The following is a 24125-nucleotide window of genomic DNA, read 5'->3' as shown; positions in this document are numbered from 1 at the left end:
TTACGGAGGTAGAATTGGCAGGATTTGGTGAGGGACTAGATAGGAGGAGTAAAGCTAAGGGCTGAGTTAATGGTGACTCCAAGGCAGTGGACTTGGGTGACAGGTGAAAGAGTGATGTTGGGAGGGATAACAACATTGGCAGAAGGAAACATGGTGAGTTCAGATTTGAAGATGTTGAGTTTAAGGAAGCACTGTGACATCCACGTAGTTACAGCAGAGAGACAGCTAGATACCTGGGTTAGAAAGGCGGGAGAGCGATCAAGGGCGAAAATATAGATTTGCGTGTCGTCAGAATAGAGGTGATATTGGAGGCCGAATCATTAAATGAGTGATGTAGAGAGAGAAAAGCAGAGGGTCAAGGATAGAGTCTTGTGGGACTCCTATACAAAGGAGAAGAAGGGTGGAAGAGTCGGAAGCAGACACACTAAAAGAGCAGCCAGAGAGGTAGGAGGCAAACCACGAGAGCTGTTTTGCAAAGACCTAGGGAGTGAAGGTGGTGAAGAGAAGAGAATGATCAATGGTGTCAAAAGCAGCAGAGAGATCGAGAAGTACGAAAAGTGAGAAGTGCGCTTTAGACTTAGCTGAGAGTAAGTTGTTTGTTACTTTAGTGAGAGAAGTTTCAGATGAGTGAAGGGACAGAAGCCAGATTGGAGAGGGTCAAGAAGAGAAAAAGTCGGTCAAACGATTTAAGATAAGTCGTTCGAGAATATTTGAAGCAAAGGGAAGCAAAGATATGGGGCGATACTTAGAGAGACAGGATGGGTCAACAGAAGGTTTCTTCAGAATAGGGGAGATGAGATGAAGGCCGAGGGGAAGATACCAGTGGAGAGAGAAGAAAGAGGTTAAAGAGGTGAGCAAGTTGAAAATAGGCAGTGGTAGAGAGGGAATGGAGGAACTTGGAGGGGAGAGGATCGAGAAGATAGGTTATAGAAGAAGAAGAGAAGAGAGAGGATCCCCGGCACAGTTACAGGAGGTTAGGAGCCTAGGGTGGCAGAGTGAGTGATAGATAGGACAGGTAGGGAGAGGCAAGTCTGACGAGAACAGATATATTGTGGAGAGAGTCAACTTTGTCTTTGAAGTAGGTGGCAAAGTCAAAAGCAGTGATGGATGAGTGGGGAGGAGGTGGATGAGGATACAGTAGATAATTAATGGTAGCAAAGAGACGTCTGGGTTTATTGGATAGAGAGCAGGTGAGGGATGTGAAATAGGTTTGTTTGGCATATGAACGAGGGCAGAATAGCAAGGATGAATTTATAGTGGGTGAAATCAGCAATGGAGATGGATTTCCTCCATTGGCATTCAGAGGAGAGGGAGCACTTTTGGAGGAGACGAGTAAGAGGGTAGTTCCAGGGTTGGGGTTTAGATTGACAGAATGAAGGGGGATGCGGGGGCTGCAGTATCAAAGGCAACAGAGATCATGTAGTTGTAAAGAGAGACAGCAGCATTGGGGGTATGATAAGGAAGAAATGGGAGAGAGTCAGGGGTTCAGGAGGACACAAAGATAATGGGGTCAATGCTCTTGATGGGAGGCAGCATGTGAACAACTCTGGGTGGCATAGGGGACCAGGGGGTAAGGTGAGGGTGAAGGATGAGAATAAGGTTGGCTGGATTGGATGCTCAAGGGGGACAGGGTGATATGTTGAGGAGGGGCGGGTGACAGCGGATAGACAGGATAGGCTTGGGTCTGTAGTATGAAGTAATGATGTGAGGAGCCATGTGGGGGAGTGGGTGGAAGTGTTGAATCGAGAGTAATAAGGTACATGAGATGAAGTAGTTGAGACCTTGCAGAGTCATAAAATAGGAGAGTGGGCCAATGTCCAGTCCAAACCCAGTTCAAACTCAGTTACAACTTCTCATATTAGTGATGGATGGCAGATAAAGCCTTGAGTGGGCTTAAAAATCCAATGAATTTATTAGATAAAAGACTGAAACAACTGTTACAGGCGGAGGGAATGGCTGAGCAATTAGAAGAGCAGGCTGGTTAAACAGAGGGGATGATGTAGTGAAATAAACTGACGGAGCAAAAACTTTTCTTGAGGTGAGAAGGAAATAAAGGAAATAAGTTCATAGTTCAAAACAGAGTTCTAGAGGTGTGAAGCTTTCAGTCAGGGAGAGATGGAGACAACAGGAGTAAAGTATGGAGTAGCAGGTGAATGCTGAATGTTGTCCTCGTGTAGCTGTGTTTCCAGGTAGGATGTTCCCCTCCAGTTCAAGTCTTGTGTATTTTTGGCTTGCTATACAAGACAGTGTAGAAATTTGTAACAAATACACACTGGCTAACGCAACCTCTGTCTGCTCAATAAGTGAACAAACCCCCACTGATAGCACATTACAAAGACAGTCAAAAATGATTAAGCAAACAATAAATAAAAAATCAAGTAACAGAGAGTACCTCAGATTTGTAGGATTATGACCTCCTGTAGCAGTGGTATTGGGCAGCATGTTCTCTCCATTTATCTTTGTTTTAACTGAAGAATAACTCCGCATTAATCTATATAAATTCCAATACACTTGTAACTAAACACTTAGAGCTAAACACACTTGCTAATGCAGCCACACATTATTAAGTTGTCTATTAGCCTCCATGACATAATCAGCCCTATCTTGGATGACGATCCCTCCTCCCTTATTAGCACTGTTAGCAACGATGGAGTTATCATCCTTCAATTGTTGTAAGACTATTTTCTCAGCTTTGGAGAGGTTACCTCTCCTTTTATTAGATTTTGAACAGAGAGCTCTAAAGTTCTCCATTATGACTTGATAAAACCAATCCACATAGGACCCTTTAGCCTTAACGGGGACAAGTTTTGATTTTTTGGTATGATACTGATTTTATAAATGTTTAAATATTATAATAAATTATCTTGTTTATTTATTGTAAGCTCACTGTGTTCATATACATTACTACTTTTCATTCTTTGTGTGGTAACATGGCCAAGCTGTCTAAGGCGCTGGATTAAGGCTCCAGTCTCTTCAGAGGCGTGGTTTCAAATCCCACTGCTGCCATATAATTATTATAAATTTTAATATTATTTTGAGTAATCTTCAGCGCCTTTTTCCCTTTTTCGCTTATAGTGAATAGTTATCTGACAGTTGTCATCTGGAGCTAGTGTTGTGAATCCTCACAGGCAAAACAGAACAATGAATTTATACCTCTTTGCTTATCTTCACTTAGTGACCATATAAGGACCAAACAATTCACTGTGCAACTTAATACAATATTTAATCTGAAGAGGGCTGTAGTGCCAAAAACGGATGCATCTCTCATTCAGAGGGTTATATTACCCACACAAGAATAATTGATTCCACCAGTGGTGCACACTATTGTGGATATTATATTAACCTTATCACTGCAAGTTCTAGTATTAAACCAGTAGCCGTTTACTTGCCTTTTCACACGTTAACCTAGGGGTTTCCCACTTTGGATCTAAGTGAGTCAACTATGCATTTGGTGACAAGTAACCTAGGGCATTATTGCCAACATTTCACAGACATTAGTCATTTACAGGAATGAGTTAAATCTCCCAGGTTCCGGCCAGCACAAACTTAGCCCATAACATCCAACCTGGTGACTGAATCCTTATCAGAGATTCTTCTGTTCATCTCCTCTCCAAGTCCTTGGGAAGGTCGCTTCCATGTTCTACTGATAACCACCACAACGGTAAAGGTTACAGAAAATAAATCTTTCCATTGCCAACTGACATCTTCCCGGTGGATGGATCCCCTGCACCTGCTACTACTGGACTATGAAGAAAAGCAGATAACTTTTGACTGAGAAAAGATGATGGGTCTGGACCAGGTTTTATGTTTATTTTTTTCAATGTTTTATAGTGATATAGAACTGTTTGAATAATCAATCTGGGTTATAAAAATTGAGTCCAGCAGCCATTATTGTGCTTATATGCTCCTGCTTAAACTAAGTTGTGCAAGAAATGAACATCTTATTGTCTTTCATGCTTCTTGGAATGTACCTTTTGCCAAGGCCGGATTTACCGCTAGGCTACCTAGGCAACTGCCTAGGGCCCAGTTCGCCTGCCAACCCCCACTGCCGCTTGTCCGCCAGCATAAGAAAAAAAATTGCAGCGGAGGAAAAACAAAACACCTGTGTCAACTCCCAGCAGCCTTCTCCCCTCCTCTCTGCTCAGTTCCACTGAATGTCAGTGGAACATATTCAGTAAGCACAATGAGGAGCAGAGAGGAGCCACGCGTGACGGAGAAGAACAGAAGACAGAACAGAAGAGGAGAAAAACAGAAGAAAGAAGAGAGGAAAGCAATAGAAAGATAGGTAAATTAAGGAAGGCACAATGGAGGGCACAGTGTGAGGAGAAATAAACAAGGGGAACAACATGCAGCTTGCTTCATCCAACATCACACTACAAGTAGTCCCAGCCTGGTGCAGATTCCCTGCCAGCATTTCTCGTCATCAAACTTGCTCGACCTGATAAAGTGGCCAACAGAATCTTCATCTCATACTAACAGAATCTTCATCTCATACTAACAGAATCTTCATCTCATACTAACAGAATCTTCATCTCATACTAACAGAATCTTCATCTCATACTATAGATATAGTGTTTTTTTATTTGGCAACCAGAATGAGAAAAAGTTCTGCTGTTTGGTGACAATATTGTACACAGCGCTGCTAAAGAGTTTAATAAGGAGGGCCAGTAGCTACATTTTACATGTGATATCAGTATATTTTAGCCAAGGTTATCAAAATGATGGAGAAAACCCTTATTCAGAATATTTTAAGCATTCCAGATCTGTAGTAGTTAAATTAGTAACTTAAAACTGTCTTGTTAGTGTTTTGTTTTTACATTTTTTTGTAAATGATTAGGAGATGCAGTATCTCTTAAACAAAAAAATATTTTACTTTCATATGTTATTTATAACCAGCTAGCAAATGTAAACTTGTTCTTTTATCCATACAACTACACATGGACACTTTAGATGTAGATGTATCAAACCTTGAAGAAGGAAAAGTATAAATGTTCACTGACCCCCGTGTTTTGGTTTTGGATCTATATTAACTTTATGTTTTGGTTTTGGATCTGTTTTTTTTTGTTGTTGTTTTTTACATTTTTTTTTTTAAATAGCTAAAATCACATAATTTGGCTCTTTTTTGTTCCTACATTATAATTAATCTCAATAATATTAATTTCCAGCAATTTCCAGTCAATTTCTGTCAAGTGACAAGAACACTGCTACCCTTCCTTTTTCTGCGTGAGCAATGGCACTGGAAAATGGAGAGCGACAAGAACACTACTACTCCTGTTTCTGTGTGAGCAATGGCACTAAGCAATGTCACTGGAGACTGGAGAGTGACAAGAACACTGCTACCCCTGTTTCTGTGTGAGCAATGGCACAGAGCAATGTCACTGGAGAATGGAGAGTGTCAAGAACACTGCTACCCCTGTTTCTGTGTGTGCAATGGCACTGAGCAATGGCACTGAAGACTGAAGAGTGACAAGAACACTGCTACCCCTGTTTCTGTGTGAGCAATGGCACTGAGCAATGTCACTGAAGAGTGGTGAGTGACAAGAACACTGCTACCCCTGTTTCTGTGTGAGCAATGGCACAGAGCAATGTCACTGGAGAATGGAGAGTGTCAAGAACACTGCTACCCCTGTTTCTGTGTGTGCAATGGCACTGAGCAATGGCACTGGAGACTGAAGAGTGACAAGAACACTGCTACCCCTGTTTCTGTGTGAGCAATGGCACCGAGCAATGTCACTGGAGAATGGAGAGTGTCAAGAACACTGCTACCCCTGTTTCTGTGTGAGCAATGGCACTGAGCAATGTCACTGGAGACTGAAGAGTGACAAGAACACTGCTACCCCTGTTTCTGTCTGAGCATGGCGCTGAGCAATGGCACTGGAGACTGGAGAGTAACAAGAACACTGCTATCCCTCCTGTTTCTGTATGAGCAATGGCACTGAGCAATGTCACTGGAGAATGAAGAGTAACAAGAACACTGCTATCCCTGTTTCTATAGGAGCAATGGGGCTGGATCCCCTGGGGAGAGTGGTGCTTACAGAATCCAAAACTCACAAGATCTGATGCAAAGATTAAGTTTTGCCTCGTTTTCAGCTACAGAGGGCATGCGAAAGTACTAAGCCAGCTTGGCTCAGTTCTCGGATCTGCTAAGTTCGGGTGGGCTCGGTTTTCGGAAAACTGAGCCCAAGCATCTCTAAGAAAAAGTGGAGGTGTTGCCCATAGCAACATAGATTCTAGCTATCATTTTGTAGAATATATTATGTAAAATGATAGCTACAATCTAATTGATTGCTATGCAACACCTTTACTTTTCATTTTTAGGCAGTTTGATAAATCTAATCCTCAATCCCTGTTGGCTAAATTTATATATACGTTTTATTATATTTGTATTTGTTACAGCGAGCTGATAAACAGGCTAATGGCTTAATAAATTCAACTATATCCATGTCTCCTATTGGAAAGTAATGTGTATGATAAATATTAGGGTTTCTGTGGGGGGGTTGTTGTTTTTTAAAAACTAAATAAACAAACCTATATTGAACTCCCTCGTTCCATCCGTCTCTCTCCTACTCTGTGCTCCTTCAAACGTGCGCTGAAAACCCACCTCTTCCTCAAAGCCTACCAACCATCCACATAACCCCGCCACTCGCTCTCAACTCGCTCTCTCCCTTTCCTTTCTGGCTCCCCCTGTGCCTGTTCTGTTCTCCCTCCCTTAGGATGTAAGCTCACTTGAGCAGGGCCCCCTCCCCACATGTCTCCCTACCTGTTCTTCTGCTCCGTTTTTTGCATCAGCCTGCCTGGAGTTTCTGAAGTATTGGTATTTTTGTTTATTGTTTTGTACTGTTTCACCCTGTATAGTCGACTGTTTTGTACTTTGTACGGCGCCGCGGAAACCTTGTGGCGCCTAACAAATAAAGGATAATAATAATATTAATAATAACTCCAGTGATGTGCTAGAAAATAACCATAATCTAAACAGAAATTGAGGGTGTGAGGGGAAATAAACAAGGGGAGCAAGATTATGAAAGGCACAGGGAACATGAAACTTTAATTCTTGATCAATTGTTTCATTTGACTAACATTTGCAGTGCCAGAATCAGACTTAGATAACATGTGGTTCTCCAGCAGAGGCTGGCAGTGCGTGAGTAGTTCTACATTCCTGACAACTTATGTATCCCTGCTTATAGCCTACATGGGTTAGGTTAATATTTAATACTACTAGCAAAAAGAGAAAAAAAGTGGAAAAAAAGTATATGAAAATAGCAGTACTTTCAGCTACAACGGGCTGTTGCCTACAGTGCTCCAAGTGCAGTATTTATGAGACATAAGCATCTACGATGTCCGGGATTTGTCTGCCTAGATACAAATTCAGCACCGTACAATATGTTATAGCAAAACCACAAAAAATATTCTCTTACTTACTGTAACGGATCAGGACTTATGGCTTTGGTTTTCTCAAGTAATATCCTGCTCACAAATGGATTATATTAGTCAAAGTAGATTCAATTAGGCCACAGTAGTACTGTGGAAAATAACCTATCTCTCTCTCTCCCTCCCTCTCTTTCATTCCAGGGGGTACATAGACAAACCGAGGGGGTTTCCTAGTGCCTGGAAACCCCCCTCCAAGCCTGGAGCACTATATAATTGAGGTGGCTGGACCCTCCCCTCGCTTCACATGGCTCTGCTTGAAAAGGGAGAGCTGCGTGCACCTAACAGTAGTGCACGTAGCATTGCCCGTGTATATTATAGGGATAGGAAGAGCAGCCAAGCACTGTCTAATATTATAGCCATGCCCACATGCATGCTGGTCACGCCCACTGGTGGCATGGTGTGGAAACCCCCCCTCTACAAATCCTGTGTTCGCCCCTGGGGTAAATGTATTAACTTCCCATTTTTGCAAGTCGCTGCTATTCGGCAAGTTTGCAGTGAATATTTAAAGCGGCAATGGCTTTAATGGGATTGTTTTGCACATAGCTTATCCTGCTACTGGACTATAGGGGTATATACTATGCTAAGAAAAACTATAGTGCTATGGATTTGTTCAGGGATGGAAGCCCCAAACCAGTATCTTGCCTAGGGCCCCATGAGGTCTAAATCCTCCTCTGCCTTCTGCAAGGGCCAGCCAAGTATTGCTGCAGAAAGGGAGGCTGAGGGGGGAATACGGAGAAGCTAATATCAAACAATATGAAATGAAAAGTAGAGATGATTATAAAAGGGTAATGAAAGAGTCAAGGCACACTATCCCCCTGTATCCCCCCATATTATGACTACCCCCACCCTGCAGCTGACACATGCACGGAATATCATGGTAAATTTATTAAGGCAATAATCCAAGTCACAGGGATAGAGAACATTGCTACAAATGCAGAATATGCTGTTTTGGTAAGCACGGTTTTTGTGAATAGAAACATAGAGAAGATAACAGATAAGAACCACTTGGCCCATCTAGTCTGCCTATTTTTTAACATATGATAACCTCAAAGTCTATTTGATCCATATTTCTTTGTAAGGATATCCTATCCCAAGCATGTTTTAATTTGCTGTACTGTATTAGCCTCTACCACCTCGGATGGGAGGCTATGGCTTTGTTACATTGCTTATCTGTCTTTAAGTCACCTGAAATAGTGACTCCTAGATCCCTTTCCTCCTCAGTGGTTTCCATTATAGTGCCATTAATACTATATTTAGCCTTTGGGTTTTGAGACCCAAGTGCATGAATTTTGGCATTAAACTGTAATTGCCACTCTCTTCTAGATCATCAATCATTTGTTTTACCCCTCCTGGTGCGTCTAAACTGTTGCATATCTTTGTATCATTTGCAAAAAGGCATCCTTTCCCTTCAATACCATTCACAATGTCACCAATAAAAATATTAAAAAGCACTGGACCAGTGCTTTTTAAATGGTTTTAAAGTGTTGTAATTGGTTTGATCCCAGCACTAAAAGATTGTGTCACACAATATCCAAGGTTTAGACACACAGCTTTGGTGGCCCCGTTGGAAGCTGTAAAACAACATGAAACTAAACTCACAATGACAGAAACAGACATAATAAATATGCAAATTAAGGCTGTAGAAGACACTTACAGGATGGCTCGTAGATCAAACTACAGAACGGGTCAGAGAAAACATCAAATGTCATGTTATAATTGTCAGAAAAAGGGACATGTCTCTTACGATTGTATAAAACCCTGCAGACAATTGGCAAATACACCACACTCTAGAGTTATGACAGAACATGTAGAGACAGACTAACAATGTCACAGTCAATTACATAATTGAAGTTTTCTGCAGCCCCTATCATGACAATGACATGTGACAATAATCATGTTACTAAACCATTGGTAAGTCTTGTGGTTGACGGACAAATAATATATTTTCTTGTTGACACAGGGGCTCTGCTGTCTCTCATTTCTAATGGTCCATCTCTTCCTGTTTCTTCTGAAACTGAATGCTGTGAGTGTGTCTAGAAGAGTTGTGCAATTGAATAAATCTGATCATGTGAAGGTTAGACTGGGCCTGCTCGAGGACCACCACTCTTTTCTCTTGTCTGCTGTGTAAACTAGGATGTATCATTCATTGTTCTGAACAAGGTGTTTTTCTTGAGGTTATTGAAAAGCATCAGACATTTGTACAGGATTTGTTATGGACACATGAAACCAAATTGTGCATGTTGCGAACGCAGATTGATGAGACAATCTTCTCATCGGACAGAGGGCCCATATGATGTAGGGTTGATGGCCACAATCTCTCCTGTACATATTTCATGAAAGAACCATGTACGCCCACCCAAGTTGTCCCAATGTCCTTTGGAGCCTGAACCTGAGATGTGCATTTTTCCAGTAGCACTTCTCTTGGGGGATTCCATTACAAGAGGAATACATCTATGGAAAGCTACTAAAGTAGGGAAACAAGCAAGGTGCTTACCCGCAGCCACAGCTCCAGTGCATGTTAAAAATCGTGAAGGCAGCAAGAAAAGATGGGAAAATGGATGTCATTGTCCACCTAGGGACTAATGACCTGCCTAATGCAGAAGTCAAAGGCATAAAAAATAGTTTAGAAAGTTGAGAGCTATGTGTGCAAATGCTTGGAGCTTAGGAAATAAAATCCCAGAACTAATTGCTATAATGAAAAGGGATGATCTGGATATTGCAGCTATTGCGGAGTTATGATGCAAAGAGGTGAATCTTGTTAGACAGAAGGAGACTAAGAAGGTAATCAGATGTGCAAAGGTACAAGCTGAAGAAAAAATGACCCAGTCAGTAGGTAAAGGGGGCAAAACCTTTTTAGGTATTTAAGTGAAAGGAGAAAAACAAAAGGAGGAATAATAAGACTAAAGACAGAGAGTGAGTCTTGTTGAGGGAGGCAAGGTAATAGCAGATCATCTTAATAATTATTTTTGCTCAGTAATCACAGATTCACAGATAAATTGCAAGTATATCAATATAAGTGAGGAAAGTACAAGTACATTTACAGAGGAGAAGGTCCTAACAGAACTATCAAAACTGAAAGTGGATGAATTAATGGGGTCTTTATGAGCTTAAAGGGGTGCTGGTAACACCATTAACAGAATTATTCAACCAGTCACTAGCTTCAGGAGTAATTCCAGAAGACTGTAAAAGAGCAAATGTAGGTAAAAGTGGAAGGAAGAGGCAGCAACTACTGTCCAGTGAGCCTTACATCAGTAGTAGGGAAATTGATGGAAACACTCTTAAAAGAAAGAGTTGTAGAATATCTCAAATCCAGCAACTTAGAGGATCTCAAACAGCATGGATTTACTGGGGGAGATCATGTCAAACAAATCTTATTGACTTTTTTGACTGGACGACTAAAGTAATAGATCAAGGGGGTCCTTAGATGTAGCTTATGTAGATTTTAGTATGGTTTCTGACACTGTCCCACATCGCTGACTGTTAAATAAACTTGAAAGCTTGGGAGTGGATTCTAAGATGGTTGAATGGATAAGATCTTGGTTGCAGGATAAAAAAACAGAGTTGTAGTAAATGGAGTGTATTTACACGAGGGAAAGAATAGAAATACAATAAAGGTTGTACAAAGAAGGGCAACTAAAATAGCCTACAGCACAAAACTTACCCGAAATACTAAAAGATCTTAAAATGTAATGTTTGGAGCAGAGAAGGGAAAGGGGAGACATGATAGAAACTTGAAATATATCAAGGGTGTTAGCGAGGTAGTGGAGGAAAACACTCTTCAAAGTAAGAGAAGTATTAAAACATGAGGATATCTGAGGAAAAATTACTTCACTGAAATGGTAGTGGATAAGTGTAATAGCCTCCCATCAGAGGTGGTAGAGGCTAATACAGTAGAGTAATTTGAACATGCTTGGGATAGACATTAGTATATCCTTACAAAGAACATATGATGGAATATAGGTTATCAGAGTTACAAAATGGGCAGTCTATATCAAATATTTGAAGTTACCATAAGTTAAAAAATGGGTAGACTAGATGGGCCAAGTGGTTCTTATCTACCATCAAATTCTATGTTTCTCTGTCCCATTATTACTACCAAACAAAGGAGGGAGGTGACACAAAGGTCTGGCACAAAAGCTAGTGTGTCGGATGCAGATCACAAATACAGACAGGGATCAGGGCAGATCAGAGAATGGAGGAGTAAACATGTTATTCTGCTGGAGAACTTAGTGAGATTGGGGTTAAATATGAACAACATCCTAATGAGGGTTAGCCACATGGGTACTGAGACTATGGGACTCAGGTGCAGATGGTGTATCTATTGTCACGGGCACTAGGAGTTTTACCCAGAATTCACCAGATGTAGCTACACTTACCAGAAGTACGGACCTCTGGGTAGTGTGGTGAATCGATGGAACCATACAGTAGAATAGAGGAAAGGAATGTCAATAGTATAAATGCTGAGTCTTGGCACCGTGGAACTATGGTGGTTCAGCAGTCTAGTGAACAGAATCAAATGAGAAAAGAGTCCAAGTGCCTAACACACAGGTAGCATATAGCAAGCCAGTACTTGATAACTGGGTAACATTAGGCAACGGCTAAACAGCACTATAATGGAAAAGTCAGCGACTTGCAGCTACAATACAGAGGCACTTGTAGACTTAGTCCAGCCAAAAGATACCATACAGAGTAGTAGCTATATCACAAGGAAACATGAATGGTCAACAGCTGGTAAGTCTGACTACAGATATGTAGAGAAGACTTATCCAGCGCAGGTGTGTAACAGAATAGCGTGAGTGGTCTGCAATTGGCAAGTTGTACCACTTGATGTGATGGGAAAACTTGTCCAGGTACAGGCGTGGAACGGAGTAACGTGAGTGGTCTGCAATTGGCAAGTTGAACCACTTGATGTGATGGGAAAACTTGTCCGGGTGCAGGCGTGGAACGGAGTAGCGTGAGTGGTCTGCAATTGGCAAGTTGTACCACTTGATGTGCAGGGAAGACTTGTCCGGGTGCAGGCGTGGAACGGAGTAACGTGAGTGGTCTGCAATAGGCTAGTTGTACCACTTGATGTGCAGGGAAGACTTGTCCAGGTGCAGGCGTGGAACGGAGTAACGTGAGTGGTCTGCAATAGGCAAGTTGTACCACTTGATGTGCAGGGAAGACTTGTCCAGGTGCAGGCGTGGAACGGAGTAATGTGAGTGGTCTGCAATAGGCAAGTTGTATCGCTTGATGTGCAGGGAAGACTTGTCCAGGTGCAGGCGTGGAACGGAGTAACGTGAGTGGTCTGCAATAGGCAAGTTGTACCACTGATGTGAAGAGAAGACTTGTCCAGGTGCAGGCGTGGAATGGAGTAACGTGAGTGGTCTGCAATAGGCAAGTTGTACCACTGATGTATAGAGGAGACTTGTCCAGAAGCAGGCAAGTAACGGAGGTAGTGAGAGTAGACTGCAGCGGGTAAGTTTTACTAACGATGAGGAGAGGAGACTTGTCCAGGAGCAGGCAGGTAACGGAGGTAGCGAGAGTAGACTGCAGCGGGTAAGTTCCACTAACGATGAGGAGAGGAGACTTGTCCAGGAGCAGGCAGGTAACGAAGGTAGTGAGAGTAGTCTGCAGCGGGTAACTTCCACTAACGATGAGGTCCTCTCCTCTTGTCCAGGAGCAGGCAGGTAACACGAGCAGAAACAGGAAACACCTCAGAGTCTCAAGGAATGAGAACCAAGAACAGGCAATGGTAATAGGACAACAGGTGCTTTAAATACTGAGAGGTGATTAGTTGACCAATGAGACTAGAGGCGAGGTATTAACAGTTCAGGGTTTCTGCACATGCGCAATCTTCGTCAAGATGGCGGACAGCCGCGGCTCAGGAGAGGCGCCGGCAGGAGCGAGAGAGAACCATGTCCCAACTTAGTGACACTAACTGTCCGGTGAGTGACATCTATAACACAAAGAGAAGCTGTAATGTCACATTGCTGCATCTCATTCGAGATTCTATAGCACAAATATATGACACCTACAGAAGTGGTTGATATGAGTGCATGGGATGAGTTGGGACAGGGAATACAGAGATAATGTGAGCTGGGATGTATGAATGGAGTTACTCGAAATCCATTACCAGAGCAGGGTGTGTATTCTGTGCAGACTGAATGGGATGGTCCTGATGTAGCTCTATTTACTTCAGCAAAGCCAAATAACGGCTCCTCCACAATTGCAAAGTGCTCTTATCACTATGCTGAGTACAATGCCCACTGGTAGTCCTGTGTTTCATGCTGCTTCACTGATGAGTCAGGAGAGTTAGAGAAATCTAATAAAAAACAACAGTGTATTGTAAAGAGGAAAGATTTTCAGAGGAAGACAGACAGTCTTCAAACAGATTTAAAGTGACACGTGGACAAATGTTTTTGGACTTGTTAAATACTGGGGTACCGAAGAGAGAAATATGGAATTGCTGCAACTGAACTGTTCAAGAGATGGAAGGGACTGAGAGATAAGGGAAGTTCCCATGAGTGGTTGTGAATGATCTGTTGACATTTAGAATGGTGACGATCAAAATGTCGACACGGAAGATATGTTTACAACTGTAATGTCAACACGATGAACAGTCGACAAGAGTTATGGCGACATGGATTACATGTCGATATTGACAAATTCATGACAAGCAAAATGTCAGCATGGACAATATGTCTACAAATTAAAATGTTGACAAATAATCAATATTGACATTATGTTGACAAACAAAATGTCGACATTTACAATATGTCTCAATAAATTAAAGTATCAACTCTGTAAATGTCGATATTTTGATATGTTAACTACTATAACATCCACTGGTGTATATATAGAATGCCTGTAATTCACCAACCAAGAGCGCAATCTATACAATTATATATTTTTCTTTAATTTGTACCTGTTATGTTCATTACATATAATCTGTATTTTAAATCTAAGCACCCAAACTGTATTGTTAGTTTATTCTAATAATTTAGTGGCTTGTATAGCTTATAATATGAATCATCTGAATATTATAATCCGGTGTCTTTTTATTTTCATTATTTGTGTACATTAATTGTGTATAGTATTTTTTCTGTAACCTTACAGCATTATAAAATATTTTTTATATTATATATTTTTTTGATATTCCCTTCTGGTAAGATATTTATTATTAATATTAATAAAAAAGCTTTCATTCATAAAAAAATACCTTATGCACAGTTATATTCTTCACTGTTAGACTCATTGTTTCTTATTGTTGTACATACCACAAATGTATATTTAGTTATGGACATGTACATATAATACAACTATTCAACACACACATTTCATTGTCTATTTCAAAAATTATTATATTGAAATTATAAAAACTATTTATTCAATTCCAGAAATATACAATGTATTGTAAATCCATGTAGTTCAAAGTTCAATTTTTTCTAGAGAATTCTTCTTTATGACTATGAAGGAGAGATAGAGAAAGGAGGAAGAGAAATAGAATAATTGTCAGTATTTAAAAAACTAACAACATCCAATGTGTGAACAGTTTGCCACACACTTTGCAAAACAAATTAAGTGTTATTAAAGTAAATTTGATAAAGTAAAATGTGCCATAAAATGTCAATCATATAACTTATAAATGATAAACACTTAATTTTTTTTTTTGCCAATGGAAAGCCCTATGTCATCACTTCACAATATGTCATGAATATTCATGGGTCCAGCTATAAACCCCGTGTTATGCCATGATGACCGATTTTTCTGTTATCTGCTGAAATAATATTATACAGTCCTTATGATATTTTTATTCACTAGTGTTTCTAAAGCATACCTAAAATATGTAGTCATAAAAATCTAAAATAGAATAGCCTAGAATTTTATGAGTATTGTGTCACAAGATGGACATTAACTCTAATGTTCTAGTGTGAGATTACAATGATTGACAGGCAACAGTTGTAAAAAGGGATTGTGACAGGATGCCACCGTTCCCTTTTGGTATCCCAAATGCACCCTCACACCGCAGTATGAGGGGCTTACAAATGCTGCCATCACTGGACTCCTTACTGGCATCCAGAACCGGGTTTATTCTGGGTAACTGACGCTGCTAGTGTACCAAGTTACTGGTGTATCTGGGCCGGTACCCCTCACCTCTTTCTATAGATCAGGGTTGCTTTGGATGGATCCCCCCTGGCCTATCACACTGGCCAGAGCTGCTGGGTAGCGGGCAGAGCAGTGGTGCTGGGAAGTTGGGTCCAAACCTCAGAGCTGCTAGGAACGGAATAGACTTGGGTCTAATCTGTAGGTCACAGGGATAGAGAAGTTTCCAGGCAGGTGATGTTTATTTGCTCACACTGATTGAAGTTACCAGTGAGCAGGTCAGATGGAACATGAAGAACAATTTTCAATAGAAAATGGTGCTTTTTTATACCGTTTGGACACAGCCTCACAGGGCAAGCCAGCCGCCTGAGGTCTGAGCTATTTTTAGTATCAGAATAAGATATGTTTCCCAAACATGGATTTACATGCAATGCAAGGCTAACAATATTTACACTACTCAGTTATGTGCTAAAACTTGATGCTTGCATTATCTGAGATGCAGCTATGCCAGACAGCGCCCTCCTTCTGTGCATACAGGCTATACAAATGATTTCTACATGATTCAGCCACAAATAAGTTATTTATACGTGATCAAGTCACAGGGATAATACAAATGTTTAATTTAATAGATACATTTAAAAGTAAAAGATACTTAGCTGTGGAATTCAATTTGACTGTTGAATAATGTCTTGATCTGAGGAGCCCCGTTGCTTTGATATCAGGATAATTTGTTGGACCCAGCTTTCCCCGATGATGTACCAATTGAAGCTAAAACTATGTGGCTATTAGCTGTTTGTTAAACTTCTGAATCCAACCCACTTCTCTCCCAGACGCTAGTTAAAACCAGTCCTGGACATATAGAAATGTCCTTGTACTAACAGGGATCATTGTATGCATGTTATCTAAAAAACAGGAAAGGGCTTGCATAGGACACACACATACACACAATCCTGTTAACCCTTTACATCACATTCCCCTCACTGACTTATGCAAGCTATTAATAAGTTATCCTTAAAGGCAAAGCTACAACATTTTATAAAACAGTTTATTAGAATCTTAAAAAAAATGAATTGTATAAATCACAATGGATACAATGATTACATATAGCAAACTATGAATAATACCACTAACCCAACCTCCCCACCCAGAAAACCAATTAGCAGGTTCTTGTCTTGCAATAAAAATTGTTACAGGAATATCGATATAGCAACATACGGAAGTGTTCCATCTGAAATTGGCGATTGGGTACAAATCCAGCAACTTGAATAGTTCTCTAGCTTGGCAGGCCAACAATGCACGTCTATAAATGAGCATAATTCCATTCAACTCCTAAATGTTTATGTAGTTTTCTCTTTCCTCTGTTCCATAATATTTGTAAGACCCAAACCACAGGATCACCAGAAGAGGGCACACAATTCACTTCCAGGTCATCATTCAGCAATAGGAATCATCCTGCGGGAAGATAAATAAACAGGATTATCTGTTTCTTCTAGTAATACTAAATATGTATCACTAGACCTGAAGCTACTATATCTCCTATCTTCTTTTTCTTTTCTGTCCCAACTGGTGTCACCTATACTTTGCATCCTGTCTGATGTTCACTGGTTTTCACTACTAGGTAACCTGAATCAGGAACCACTAACAAATGTCCTAATATTTGTCCCTTCTCCACATACCACCATTGATTAGGGATCAAAGTGACACAATATTCCCCCAATTCATCCAATGTAGCTGATTCTTCCCATGAGCAATGTTCTATCACCTCTGGTACTGGTATAAAATACAGTGAAGATTTACTTTCTAAACTTGTTATCTCTGTTGGTACTTTGTACATGGGGTCTGGAGTGTCCCTATCTGGGTCTATCACCCATGAGGGATCTTTGAACTCTTGTTCTTCATGGGCCACTACAACAATCTTATGTTTCTGTACAGTTAAAACCAGTCCTGAACATATAGAAATGTTCTTGTACTAACAGGGATCATGAATGTTATCTTAAAAGACAGGAGGGGGCTTGCATAAGACACAAACACACACAATCCTGTTAACCCTTTACATTGCACATTGAAATTATTGTATATTTCAAAATTAAACCAGTATTATTATTATTGTCTTTTATTTGTAAGGCGTCACAAAGGGTCCGCAGCGCCGTACAAAGAGCTTGGCAAAGCAGTACAGGGTGACAATACATGGCATACAAAACATGGCATACAAGGTAGTACAAAACAAAGTGCAGAAAGCGAAGTGTAATAAATTTAAACAGCAATATGTATAAACAAGTACCAATAAGCAGAGAGAAGTACATAGGGCAAAGAGGCAAAAGTCAATTCCAATGTACACATAGGAAGGGAAGGAGAGAGGTGGGGGAGTGAATAAAGGGATGCGTCTTTGCCCTGTGCCCAATAGATAGGGCAATACTAATAGGATCAGGGCAGAGATGGAGAAGAGGAGACACTGGAGAAGAGGAAAGATGGAGGCAGGAGTCAAGGAATGAAATGGAAAGAAGGGGCGGAGGGCTAAGGGCAAAGGAAAACAAAAGGAGGAGGAGGACACGAGGAAAGAGGGCCTTGCTCGATGGAGCTTACAATCTAAAGGTGAGGGGGAGACTGACAGGAGACACAGAGTGGCAAGAGGGGGTAAGGGACTTGACACTTCCCCGTTCCATAAGTGGTAAGGCGCTGACTCGATCAAGAAATATATAATAAATCTATAATATAATATAATATATATAAATCTATAAATAATGCCTGCATACAACTGAATAAAACAACAAGGCCCAGGAATATTAAATTAGGGATTTCTAGGGTAAGACTCCGGCTTCCTATTCTTTTGCTGTGGCTACAATCCAAACACTGAGAACAATGCAAATTAATCACAAAAAAAGAGCTATAATCATTGTACTTAGGTGCAAGTCTGTGTCTTGTTATTTATCTACCGCAACGCATTTTTATTATTCATTTTAATTGTTCAGTACACTTATTTGACATTTATATTGATGTCACACTCTAGCCATTTACTTCCACCATATACACTCATATGATATATAAGAAAACCAAACTACATTTCCTGTATCATAACTTAGTGCATGATTAACCCTTTGCTTACTGTGCCCTCTTTTTGCTATTAGTTTGTATGAATTTGATGAGGTGCTGCGCAATACAAATTTAGTCTGAGCGCCCTATTCCTCTTTATCTCTTAAATTACTGAACATCGCCAATCCGAGTCGGCTTGGTACTTTCCCGCTTCTTCGAATCTGAATCGAGGCAAAACATCATAGTTGCGTCGTCCGATCTCGCTGGTTTTGGATTCCATAATTACCTCCCTCCGCAAGAGATCCAGTGACATTGCTCACACAGAAACAGGAGGGGTAGCAGTGTTCTTGTCACTCTTCATTCTCCAGTGCCATTGCTCAGTGCCATTGCTCACACAGAAACAGGAGGGGTAGCAGTGTTCTTGTCACTCTCCATTCTCCAGTGACATTGCTCAGTGTCACTGTTCACACAGAAACAGGGGTGGCAGAGTTCTTGTCACTTGACAAAAATTAACTGGAAATTAATGTTACTGAGGTTAATAATAATATAAGGGGGAAAAAGAACCAAATTAAGTGATTTTAGCAAGTTTAAAAAAAAAATACAAAACCGAAACACGTGGGGGCAGTGTTGCCAAAACCGAAACCAAATCACTAAGTTAATACAGATCCAAAACCAAAACCAATATACGGAAGTCAGTGAACATCCCTATAAATTACAAATAGCTTGCATAAATCAGACAGTGTAATGTAATGGAACCAAGCAAGTCAGGGGAGTTTTGTAGACAACATACGTACAATGATCACTGTTATGCAGTACAAAGGAGTATGTGTGTCTAGCAAATAACTTCCATGTTTTAAATAGTCTTGGAGGGGGGGGGGTATATACTGTACCTAACCCTTCACTCTGTGCCCCCAGTCAGTACTAACTACTGCATCATACATCCATTATGCCCAGATTATGCTCTGAGCCACTCATCACATTATGCCCACGGTTTGTATTGTGCTCTTCACTACACCCCCTTATACTCAGTGTGTCCCCATCACACCCTGTCACTGCTCACCCCCAGTATGTGACACTCACAGACACCCTTCTCTCTCCCTGCCCTCTTCTACTGGGAGACATCTCCCCTCCAGCACCCAGCTGTGTCATCCTATGTATCTCAGTGCGGGGGGAGGGGGACCATAAATGTTACTGGGTGCAGCCATTGTGGTGTGGTCTTGTTATATCAGAGGGAAATAACTTGGATGTCATTGATCCCTCAGGATAGGGTGAAGAGGTGAATGTACTTTAGGACGTATATCAGTACAGAACAAGTAATGTCTTACAGCTGATGACTGACAGATATGTGACAGTAATTTTCCTCTCCTCCACTCAGGAGGTAACAGGCAGCCTAGTCCCAAGTAACAATCAGCAGCTGCATCTAAGAGATATTGTGGTAGTCACAGTAATTCCTACTGTATAATCCTCATAATACTTATATCCTCCTCATTCATCACCTATTTTATTTTACCTGTGTTATGTTTATCGTTATATCTCATTATATCTATGTAGGTACATAACCTGCCAGTCACTGCGTCCTCTCACCCGGAAGATGTTACCTGACATCCGGTCTGTGCGTTCCAAATGAACATCGCTGTGTTCTACATACAAGAAATGTTCTTTCATATGTTGCAACTTCCGGGTGACCTTAGAGTAGGAGGAGTCAGAGAGGTGACTGCTGTGTCCGCACCAGGTAATTATGTTATTATTATTATACATTATTATACAGGGGGAGCAGCCTCTGGTGTCCTGTGAGTATAATACGTGTCAGCTGACTGGGGCCCTGTTATTATAACACAGTTTGAGGTGTAATTAGTGTAATACAGGTGCAGCAGCCTCTGGTGTCCTGATATAATACATTTACAGCAGACTGGTAGAGGACTCCTTTACTTTCCATAATGAATCAGCTCCTTCATGTTCATGTAACAAAGGGCTGAGCTCACTGAGCTGAGGGTGTCAGTCAGGGCTTCTTGTTTTACTAAACAATAGACTCTCACAGAGAATGTCAGTGTGTGTGAGAATCTTCAGAGTCTAAATGATTATCCTCCAGTAAATGCCTCATCCTACCCTGTGCTATATACATGGCCAGCAGGCTTTTCATACATAAACATGAAGGGCAGTGATAGGATAACTGTGGCCTCTAACATGACAGTTCATGCTGGGACTTTTGGTCCCACTACATTTGCGGAGTCACAAATTGTCCAAAACTGATGAAATTCACTTTTTGTTAACCTTTTTCTTGTTCTCTTTGCTGTCTATTGTCGCTTTATTATCCTATTCTCTCCTGTTTTCTTTCCCTTTCCTCCTTAACATCATTGTTATGTTACGTGAGGTGAATATGTAGATAATTTTGGTGGGTTAAAAGTTTTGGTAAAATTGCTGATTTTGTGGCCGCCAACAATAGGACTGTACTTAGGACTACACTCCCACATTGGTGTCCTTTTGCACCATCTCCAATAGATTTTGTTTTGTTTCCACTTACCAGAGGTTATAAATACTGTTTGGATGTATGTACAGTTCTAGTAGGTTGATAAAAGCTTATCCATCACGGGGAATACAGTTGGTACATCACCTATAGGAGAATAATGGAATTTTAAATCTAAAACAGATAACACATTGGTAAGGGACTTGTTATTGTGAAAGTTTTGGTCTAATGTGTATTTAAATAACATTGGGATACCTGACCCAGGGAAAGAAAGATTTGCAGACTGTCGCCAAAATGTTGCTTCAAGATCTCATACCCACCGGGGCACTCCAGAGTGATACCAGTGTGACCTCTGTATACTGATCAGTATACAAAGGTCACCAATAATCCACTGATCAGTAGATAGGTGATCACAAATACAAATCTCTTTTATGGCAGAGGTTCTTTCCTCAACCAGTCACTGTGATGTTTCTCTATCTGCTTCTCTGTGTGTGTGTGTGTGTCTCTCTCTCTCTCTCTCTCTCTCTCTCTCTCTCTCTCTCTCTCTCTCTCTCTCTCTCTCTCTCTCTTTCCATCCCTCCCAGACATGCTCAGATAAAGGTTAAGCCCCCCCAGGACCACATCTCCTCTAGATAGCCCAACTCATGCTTTCCCCATGTGTATGTCTGTATGTACGGGGTAATATGTCTTTCAAAGAGCTGGAGACAGAAGCTGAAAGGTCAGGGTAGGAGAGATAGAGGTGGTACTGGAGGCCGAATGAGTGATTTTGTTCACCTATAGAAGAGGTTCATTCAGAAAAGCAGAGGGCCGGGAACAGAGTCTTTTAGGACCCCAGCGGAATGAGAGTGGAGGGGTTGATGATCAGTCATTTGACTGATGGGATATTAAATCTCACCCTGGAGATCATCTACCTGCTGACTGGAGAGGTGAGAGATTCTGTGACATCATTTATAGAAACCGTTATATCAGGAACTTACAACTTAACATCTCCTGCAGCTTCTGCCATCTTCAGTGGTCCGGCTACTCTTAGTCCTCTGTTATCCTCCAGCTCCCAACACAACGTCATCTTGCTGTTTGCACTAATCTGTGCAAAGCAGGTGATTAATCTGTGGGGGCCGGCCATAGACAGAGGACACAAATTGGTGGCAGGAGCTGCACCCGTCTCAGATAGTCACTTATTTTTTCTTTAAACTGTTACATATAGGAAAGACATTGTTTTTTAAAATTAGATTATTTTTTTTGCACAATTAACCCCTAAACATAACAACTCTGAATTGGTGTTTTCTTCATTTACTTTTTTTATTGATGTATCCCTCAATACACAGGAGTACATAGTAGGTAAGAAGACATCTGATGGGCGTGTGATACTCAGTGGCCATCTCTGTATGTCAGAAAGATTGAGCAGGACCCAGAATCCTGCCCAAGTCACAGTTCCTCCACCTCACTCACTGATACATGAGAAAAACAGTGATCAGAAGAACCTGCAACTAACCAACAAGATCATTCAGCTGCTGACTGGAGAGGTGACTGCTGGGAATGGGACATTATACAGTAACACCAGGGGATGTGTCTTAGTGATGACTATCATTGTGTGTGTGTCAGGTTCCTATAAGGTGTGAGGATGCCACTGTCTATTTCTCCATGCAGGAGTGGGAGTATTTAGAAGGACACAGTGCTCTGTACAAGGACGTGATGATGGAGAATCACCAGACCCTCATGTCATGGGGTAAGAGTAGACTATTATTTATTGTATAGGAGAAAGCAGTTTTGAGGGCCACCTAGATACACACAATAAATCGCATAAAAGCAATGTATTCTGTCACAATGTGTCTCCTACAGATGGATCCAGTAACAGATATACTCCAGAGAGATGTCTCTGTCCAATTTTTTCACAGGATTGTACAGAGGAAAATCATATTATCCCACAAGACTATCAGGTAGGTAGTATTTAGGGTCTCACCAAATACCAAAGTGACTTTTCACTATATGATCTGTAGAGCAGCTGTGTGTGTCTTATACATTGATAATCTTCTGGTTAATCTGAAATAATTTAATCAGATCGTAAAGTAGTATTTTATTGCTCTGTGGGTGATTTAGGGCGATAACCTGGCTGATATTAAGGCAGAAGATATAAAGGGAGAAGAGACGTATGTGAGGGGTGATCAACAGGAAATCCTTACAGATATCAGCACAGGTGAATTTTTTTGTGAATGTACAATACTCAGATAAAAGGATATTTAGGAACAAGTACCAGTGGATTCACTGCACCAAAAACCTAATGCACAACTCTATCCGAAAGCTGCTTATTGTCAGCTTGTTCCCAGAATTCTGTCCTGGCTACTGGGCAATGATGTTCATTCCTCTAACAGCAAGGTGAGGACCAAGCCCGATGTCTCCCCGCTTTTTAAAGGCTCACAAAGCTGTAAAGTTCACAGACCTAAAAGTTTCAATCATCAGCATGATTCACTGATCCATGACTAGTGCAGTAGGAACTGTAAGTCCAGTACTGTCCAATAAGAAGGTGGTGGGACATAGCCCCCTTTTATTCCTACTCTGGTTCCCATGGTGGTATGGCTTCAGCAGGGCTGGTACTAGATAGTGCCCACCAGATGGGCACCTGATTAGCTGAGGGACTGTCACCTAACCCCCTTTCACATAAGCGGCAGCAGGTCCCCTGCGGTGACTCTGGTAAGTCTGAGTGGAAAAAAGAGCATATTCTCCCTGGTATTTGAGCATCTTGAGCCGCCCACAGATTTAGCCTGTTACATTATTTGTATAGACTGGCACCAGCACAATATGGCCAACCACTAGTGAAGGAAGTCCCACAGCGATTAACACTGACTGTCTTGGTGTTTCTGGTCGGCTAAGTACCCCGATGAATTTAAGTACAGGTGTCTCTTTTAAAGGACATGATGCAGAGTCTTATCTTTGTGTAAAGAATCCAGCAGGTGACCTTTAAGAGCTATGTGCAATAAATCATTAAACATATAACATAATCTACATATGGGATACCAAGCAGGCTAAACCTTTATTTTCAAGTGGCCACTAGCCATATTTCTTCCTAAATCTATGGATATGGAAGGCTTGGACTCTTCCTATTGATCATCTTTAACCTCCT

At 41.1% G+C, this 24125-nt stretch overlaps 2 protein-coding genes and 1 long non-coding RNA gene across 3 annotated transcripts in view; 2 read left to right on the top strand and 1 right to left on the bottom strand.

Annotated features, from left to right (window-relative positions):
- LOC142159849 (uncharacterized) overlaps nucleotides 1-24125 on the top strand; it is a 408399-nt gene that overhangs the window by 15639 nt on the left and 368635 nt on the right. The gene's annotated exons all lie outside the window — the stretch shown is intronic.
- LOC142095498 (uncharacterized) overlaps nucleotides 1-24125 on the top strand; it is a 101629-nt gene that overhangs the window by 68593 nt on the left and 8911 nt on the right. Inside the window, 3 exon segments of the mRNA XM_075178443.1 lie at nucleotides 22847-22944; nucleotides 23105-23201; nucleotides 23307-23380. Coding sequence (XP_075034544.1) covers nucleotides 22847-22944; nucleotides 23105-23201; nucleotides 23307-23380 — 269 coding nt within the window.
- Nucleotides 16545-20136, bottom strand: LOC142160041 (uncharacterized). The gene is made up of 3 exons (XR_012693020.1): nucleotides 20054-20136; nucleotides 18830-19056; nucleotides 16545-16965 (listed from the first exon to the last, which is right to left on the bottom strand). It is a non-coding gene; the product is annotated as an uncharacterized LOC142160041 (long non-coding RNA).

Source organism: Mixophyes fleayi, chromosome 6, assembly GCF_038048845.1.
Source record: "Mixophyes fleayi isolate aMixFle1 chromosome 6, aMixFle1.hap1, whole genome shotgun sequence".
Taxonomy (NCBI): Eukaryota; Metazoa; Chordata; class Amphibia; order Anura; family Limnodynastidae; genus Mixophyes; species Mixophyes fleayi.
This window is presented reverse-complemented; position numbering and strand designations above follow the sequence as displayed.